Source organism: Pinus tabuliformis, chromosome 8, assembly GCF_031772625.1.
Source record: "Pinus tabuliformis cultivar Carrire ecotype Pingquan chromosome 8, CPIR1, whole genome shotgun sequence".
Taxonomy (NCBI): Eukaryota; Viridiplantae; Streptophyta; class Pinopsida; order Pinales; family Pinaceae; genus Pinus; species Pinus tabuliformis.
This window is the reverse complement of record NC_142294.1, coordinates 391,149,289-391,157,641: the sequence shown is the minus strand read 5'-3', so window position 1 is coordinate 391,157,641 and position 8,353 is coordinate 391,149,289. Positions and strand designations below refer to the sequence as shown.

Sequence of the window (8,353 nt, the reverse complement as noted above, 5' to 3'; positions counted from 1 at the left end):
AAGTTGTTAATAGATATTACATGTTGTAGATGCCGAGGCATATGCTGTAGGGTGGCTAGAGCCACGTTACAAAGTAGAAGCTGGATATAAATATCCAAGAGTGAGTCTAGGTAATTACATGAGCTGTATATCACCAGTAATACAGAGTCCCCAAAATTTCAAAAAAAATAAAGCCCCAAGGCCATATAGGAAAAAGTACATCTATATGTCCATACAATATATATCCGAATATACAGATTCTGCTATACAAAAAGAAGCTCCCAAGTAGCAGCTACAAAAAAAACTAGTGAGGGGGAGAACCCCCTATCAGAAGGCCGTTAATGTAGGGACGATGATAGAACCTGTGTATCCCAGCTGGTGTGTGTTCATCAATCTGCCAGTCTCCTAGAGGCTGATCCGCCGCCTCTTTCGAAAGCTGGTCAGCAATCGCATTTCTTTCCCTGTAGATATGAGAAACAGTGATCTGTTCAAAATGTGTTTTTAGAAAAACAATTTCTTCCAAGATATGTTCCAAAGAATATGCATGACAGATAGATTTATTGTTTATCCAATCAATCACTATCTTTGAGTCCCCAAAAATTTGAATTTGTCTGCAATGTTTAGTGAGGGCAAAATAGAGAAGGTGTCTCAAAGTGATAAGCTCCGCAAAATTATTCGATCCCGACCCCAGTCCTAGTCTCAGGTGAAAAAAATGTGTCTCAGATAGGAAAAAAACAATCCCTCCACCACATCCTTGTGGCGGAGCTGCCCCGTCAAAATATGCCCAAGGCATATCCTTATTTATGTTTTCAGGCTGAATAAGTCTAGGTCGGATGGGTGTGCTCTCAAAAGGAATTTCATTATAAGCAGCACAGATGGATGCCGAGAGAAGCTGATTGTTGACTCTACGGTTCTCAAAAATATAGGCGTTCCTGCTCTGCCATATGAAACTCGAAATCACTGCTGGGAGATTTTGGGCCTTTTCTGTGGCAAACGTAGCCCACCAATTTGTCCATGCAGTCGGTATGTCCTCGCCCTGCCAGTTCATTCTGATATTCAGTACCTGTGTGACCTGTTGCCATATTCCTTTAGTCGTCTCACAGTGGAGGAAAAGGTGGTTCGAGGATTCTTCATTAGATTGGCAAAGTACGCACCAAGATGGTCCTGCAATGGCCCGCTTCTTGAGGGCATCCCCTGTAGGCAATTTGTTTGCAATTATGTTCCACAGGAGAAGCCTGTTTCTGGGCTGCACCTGTAACTTCCACACAATTTTCCACCAGCCTAGCAAATTTGCAGGTTTTCTGGCTTCCATAAGCCTGATATATCCCAGCTTGGGTGAGTATGTCCCGGATTTAGCAGGGGCCCATATAAGCTGATCTTCATCTTCCCGAAGTTTGATATGAGATTCAATTAGTGCTCGAATATATCCATTCCACTGTTCTGTCCATGCCTCCGGGATCTGTCCATGCCCGTCATTAATCCAAGCTTGGGAAAATATAGTGGAGCGCTCCCGATCTCCGATCTGAGCTAAAAATTTGATGCCCCTGTGATTGAGGTGATGAATCAGTTCTCTGGGCAGTATGTGAGCATTCCCCGAACCAGGCCAAGGGTCAAGTCCAATGCGAACCTGGGCCCCATTTCCCACCCTCCAGAGTAGATTATCTCTAATAAGGGGCATCGCCTTGAGAGTGGCACGCCAGATCGCTGAAATACCCTGTTGATTCCAAGAAGGTCTGCGAAGCCACTCCGTGAAGCAGGAAGGCCATATGTATTTGTGGTGAATAACCTTAGCCCATAGACTGTCCATCTTGGTGAGAGACCAGCCCTGCTTGGCCGTGAGGGCAAGTGAAAATTCCTGTAGGGACTTTAATCCCCAACCACCCCATTGCTTTGGCAGTGCAACGGTGGACCATCTGGTCCAGGTAAATACCCTTCCTTTTTTGTTTCCATTCCAAAGAAAGCGGGTGCAAATTTGTTGAATCCTGTTCAAAATGCCTTTAGGGAAGAATCGGTTTAAAGTTATGAAAAGAGGTTCACATATTTACTAATTCAAATCTCTCTTCAGGTAGATGAACAAATCTTGGTGTAGTGGTATGTATTAGGATTATTATAGAAAATTAAGGGACCACTATCAATGCATGAAATTAAGTCGTGAAGAAAATTGCAGAAGACACTACACATAAAGACCAATGACGATTGGCTTTCAACATCATTGTAATCAACTTACAAATGCCTCAAAGAAAACCTTGAACAACTTCAATAATCATTAATAAATTTTGATATTCAAAAGAATGAAATACGGTGCATAAATTTTAAGAATGAAGGCCACACAAAAGAAAACTATAAATATGGTGATGCCTTCAAAGTGACCAAAATGTGCACTGAATCTAAGTAGATTTATTTTTCAAGATTTGTAATTTTGACAAATCACATGATAAGAGATTGCCCACATAAATTGAAAAATACAAAACCAAAATAGTGTGAAATCTATAAATAAGTTATCCATTTGAAACAATAGTGTCATTTAAATAGTCATAACAAACCAAATTATCATACAATATACCATATACATGCAATCAACTAGAATACACACTAAAACAAGGGTTAACAAGGGTACCAAGCTTACTAGGGAAGAGGTGGCTTACAAGGAAGAAATGGAAGATTTACAAAAGGCAGTAGAGGTTAGAGTAGAGGAAAATTATATTACTTCACATGTTGGAAAGAATATCACTTCGCTGCCAAATTTCTACTAAAACAATGGACTGACTTAAAGTAATGCAATATATGTGGTGTTGAAAATCATTCTTTAGAAGATTACACAAGCATGCTAGAGAAAATTATAAATAAAATATATGTAAACTTAGTACACGTGATACTAAAACAAGGAGAGTTGAATCATAAAAAATTGTATGGAGTGACAAGATTGGGTGTTGGAGAACCAATTAAGATGCAAGGGGAAGGTCCTAGACTCCTTATTGACCAATCAAAAACAAAAATTCATAGTTTGATGTAGATCGGGAGATACACCTAGCACACAATATATTACAATTATGTAAAAAAAATAATACGATAACAATATAAATCACAAAGATACTAGAGGAAATTCTACAAGTACTTAAAGAAAATCAGTCAATTAATCAACTGATAAAACTATTATACATGCTGAAATATTATAAAGAAGAGCCATGATCATACAAAAACCTTTGATAATTATCGCAAAGTGAGATATAGGATGACTATGATCCACATATTGACTTTGAAATTAACAAATATATGATAAATCAATATATTGTCAATTTTGGCTCACAAGTAAATGTTCTTCTAACAGAGAATTGGATATCGATCAAGAGACCACAATTAAATAGAACAAAAAACTATATCAAATTAGCGGATCAACATTTTATTGTAGCTATTGGTACCTTGCAAAATGTGTAGAGTTATAATGGGAATTTTGACTAAATTCAACTTCAAGTTAAATAATTTAGTCAAATGAAAACCAACTTATACATCACTAATCAACTAACCATGGGGAAGAAGAATGAAGGCCACTATCTCTTTAGAAAGAGATAAGATCATATTTAAAGGAAAAAGGTAAAAAAATAGTAATCCCCCTGGATACCAAAGATGGCAAGTCTTGGATTAAATCTTTGGATGATGAAAACGAAATAAAAATGACATAAAATCATGAAGCAAATGATGCATATACGAAAAAACAAAACATATACAAAAAAAATATTACAAGGTTCATTGTTATTAATCATCCATAAATATGACATAACATTATATGAATGAAAGATAGAATATTACAAGTTTAGCGCAAATAAATGTTTGTTGATAAATGCCATTCCAATTAAAAATCACCATTCATGCTTTTTAATAGAGACCATGTTGATAGTATATGAAAAGAAGGGGAGTAAAAAGCTTTAGCTGATTCCTCAACTTAAAGGAAACACTAACTCAACCTCTTCATTCAAAGATAAAAATTCTCTATCAACCCAAGTCAGCAAGGTTTCAAAGGATATTGGTGAGTTTGATTGAACACAAAGATTCGTTTAGTTAATAATGAGACAAGAAGAAAAATGGTGGTAGGTGCATGTTTCATGTTTACAGACTTTAACAACTACAACTTCATATTTTATAGAAAAATTCTTTTGCCTAGGATGACATCCCATTATTCAAAGATAAACATCATCTTGAAGGTCACATAAATCAATAAAGGAAAATGGAGGAAAACAAACTATAAAGATGAATGTGTGGGGCATAAAATGTTCCCAAATACTTTGGATTATATACCATACAAATGCTATAAGGTTGAGGAAGCGAGGAGAGACACCTTTCCATGGTCAAATATAAAAAAACTTCATCAACCATTTAAAAAATGTACTAAGGAAAAAGTAAATATTCAAGGCAATTTAGGAAACAAAGAAATATTGGGTACAATGGGAGTCATCTGAGGAAACAACAGAAAGAGGAAATTCAAATATTGACACAGTGCCATCTTTGACATGTAACATGAACTCATGCCATGATAAATTGATTGTTCATCAAATTGACATGGAAAATGAAATTTTTTTGATAACTAACTTTGAATGGAAAAATAATAATTTGGAGATGGATAAACAAATAACAAACGTGATGGAAATATCCAATAAGGAAAATGACAAACCAAAAAAACTTGAAGTTGTCATTATAATGCCCATTGGAATAGTGCTTTGACATGTGGTATGCAAGGCTAGTAGCAAGGTAGTTATAGAATAAATCAAAGTTTCACTTGATCTGAAGCCCCAAATAAATTAGAAGCAAATAAAAATATCTTTGGGGAATATTGGATATTATCAAATATTTATTTGACATTACTTTGACATAATAGTTCCAACCAAAAAAGATAAATAATAAGAACTTCACTAGTTAAATCATGTAGAAAAACAAAAAAAAAATTATGTTGTATCATCTAGAAAGACAAGGGACAAAAGAAAGCATGGAATTATAGACACATTACAAAGAAGGTCATAAGGCAAGTGGTCTTGGTGCATATGTATAATAATAAATTTAAAAGGGAACCTCGATAATAGGAAACTAGATGGTTAGAACCATTTGTTGTTGAAGAAATCAAAGAAACCTACATGGTTCAATTGGAAATGCTTGGAAGGAAATTATTTGACATAATTGTTAAAAATGTTTGCTTAAAAATATATTACAACTATATCAACAAAAACGGGTGTAATTATGGAAACCTCTTCGATGGCACCATTATACATATTCTCAGATGAAAACCACTAAGGTGGTGTTCCAGAACTCCTTTTGGACTTTAAAAACTCAGTTAATTGTTATTTTGATGTATTAGATAGTTAACGGTAAAATCGGTTGTAAGAAATTATAATTAAAACCTTCCTCAAAGAACCTTATAGTAGATTGAGACCACAATTAAGAAAATAATTTAGCATCTATTCAAATAATTAATGGAGGAGCCAACTGGAGCCAACTCTTTGCAAGTCAAGAAGGATAAAGAAAGAAAGTGAAATAAAGGTGACGGTGCATACAAAGCAATATTTGCATCAATACTTGAATAAAAAGACAAAGGAAGTAAGAGAATACAAATAATTATTACTTTTAGAACCAACTAAGATAAAAGAATATTGTAAAAATTCAAAATAAAGAAAGGGTAGTCACTTGGTTGAAATTGACTGGCAGATAGACCACAACGACTTGATTGTAAAAACAAAACTGAACAAGTAAAAGAAATAGATTATGGAAAGCCAATCAACTGATGATGTTGAATCAACACAAAATAGAAGTTAACCGAACAACAAAATTTGATTAACCAAGGAAAGTTGACTGAAGAAGTCCACTGACTAGTCAATAGAAGTATGTTTGACTAGTTTTTGAAATAACCTAGTTGACCCAATAATTGACTCGATTGACCCTTGATGTGACTCAATCAACCTTATAAAAAGTGGTTCCTACATGTCATCTTCGTATGAGGCAACAATTAATATAGTCATAAATTTTGAAGAGTGTCAAAATAAATGGCTGACACAAGAATTTATTACTATCTCACCAATTAAAGCTATAAATACGGAGGATTCATATTATTTTGTTTCATTACTTTTCACACTAGAGCAATCGAGTGGTCTAGTTTTGGATGTTTAGATCAATAAATTTATTGTTGAAATTGAAAACTAGAACCCAATTCTTAATCCACAATAAATTGAGAAGATGCCAAGAATAAGATGATAGGTGCAAAGAGGGGAAACCTTAGTTAAACCCTGATCCAACAAAGATTTGAAAAAAAGGGGAAATAGAGTTAGAAATTTAACTTCATGACATTAGATAGGAAAAGATGGAAAGAACTCAATGGGAAAATAAGAAAACATTAAAAACCATAGTGTTTGAATAGGCATAGATAAACATTATCTGGGTATACCATTGATTGGTGAATTTGGCAGCTAGAAAGGAAAAGTTGCCAAGTTTCTAGAGATAAGATACCATACAGGCTCTATGTGGTTGGAAAAACCACTGTTTATAACCCTCATATTAATAAATAGAATCACAAGTCTTCCAAGGAGAGGAGACAAAATCCATAAAACAACCAACTCGAGGTATTGGATACAAAAATTTATAGGGTTAATATTGCAAAAAATCAAAATGCTTAATAATTAGTTGGGTAATCGATTAGGATGAAAAACAGGATTACATCATATTCTCTTTGTGCTTCATGACTACCAATTGGGCATCAGACGTGACAATGAACATGTTGGAGGCAATTGGCTAGATGGCAGAAGATGGGAAACTAAACAACTGGACAAAACACTTGATAGACATCATAAAACAAAACTATCAAGAATGCAAAAATTCATGGAAATAAATTAGGTTTCCTTCCTTACTGATTTGACTTACAATGATTCAAGTCAATTCAATCGAAGAAATGATATTTACAAAAGGAAAAACCTTTGTATAAACATCAATAGCTCGAACACTAGCATCAACTCCTAAATAACATTTTAGCACTCAAGTATCACACCAACCAAAAAAATGACATTTGGCATATTATATTCTCTCAAAATTTTTGTATCATCATCTTTATTCCAAAACAATTTTGTATCATCATCTTTTTTCCCAAACAATTTTTCTCATTTGTAATTTACATCTCTCACTTGCTCAAGACAAGCAAGGGATTGATGTGGGAAAAGATGTTGGAAGGGCTAGTTGATGCAATTGAATAGAACCGACAATTTGACTTTGTCGACTATCAAGTTGAAGAGTAAGTAGGCCAATCTTGTAAGTTGGGTTGATTGACAAAGATAGTTAGATAGTTACAACTACCATGTAATTGAACCTTATTATATAAATAATGTATTGATGTAAAAGAGGCATAGAGGAGAAATAAACATTGAAAAGCTATGATATTTTAATAAAGTACTTATTTCTCATTTGTAATTTACATCTCATACTTGCTCAAGACAAATAAGGAACTGATGTGGGTAGAGATGTTGGAAGGGCTAGTTAACTTAGTTGACTAGACCCGATAGTTTGACTTTGTCGACTGTCAAGTTGAAGAGTAAGTAGGCCAATATTGTAAGTGAGGTTGATTGACAAAGGTAGTTAGATAGTTACAACTACCTTGTAACTAATCCTTATTATATAAATAGTGTATTGATGTAAGAGAGGCATAAAGGAGAAATAAGCATTGAAAAGCTATGACATCTTAATCAAGTACTTATTTGTTGGTCTTCCACTACTTGTGTTATCTCTCCTTTCTCTTATGTGTGTGTATGTATATATGTTAATGTGTGGATGTCTACTACCCAAATGGGTCACTACTAGTAACTCTAAATAATTCCCCAGATTACAACAACCATTACTCCACAGAGTTGACCAGGTTATCATCTTCTTTCTAGGTGTCCAAGGGGATGCTTTACCAAAAGCGATGTTGGTCCATCCTCACATATTGCTTATACATTATGCCTTAGGGACATGATGAAGCTTACCATTGGGACCACCATGGCCACCATGCCACTTGCTAGCCCCTTGTTTGCTGGATTTGAGAGCTTCATGTTTTATCATTGCAACAACGTGGTTGAAGGAATGGTTTGGCCAAACCAAACACTAGCTGAGAAACCTAATGAGCTTGACCCACCTCGAATAACCAATAACTGGAGAGAGACCATAAGCCAAAGGAAACACAACCATTGGATAACTATAGGAAGCTAACCACCAATCCATCGACCTAAGCTAACATGCCCAACCTAACAACCACTATGACTACCAGATTGAGGGATGTATAAGCAAGGCCACTCGTTAACCCACCATGAAATAACTAGAACATAAGCTAGAAAATTTGGAAGGAAAATAGAATAGGACAACTAAAATCCAA

General features: G+C 34.9%; 1 protein-coding gene across 1 annotated transcript; it reads right to left on the bottom strand.

The window, feature by feature from the left end:
* Positions 1 to 283: 283 nt before the first annotated feature.
* Positions 284 to 1,786, bottom strand: LOC149235737 (uncharacterized). The gene is made up of 2 exons (XM_089368641.1): positions 666 to 1,786; positions 284 to 440 (listed from the first exon to the last, which is right to left on the bottom strand). Exons 1-2 carry the CDS (start codon positions 1,784 to 1,786, stop codon positions 284 to 286), a joined length of 1,278 nt encoding a protein of 425 aa, XP_089224767.1.
* Between the last annotated feature and the right edge of the window lie 6,567 nt (positions 1,787 to 8,353).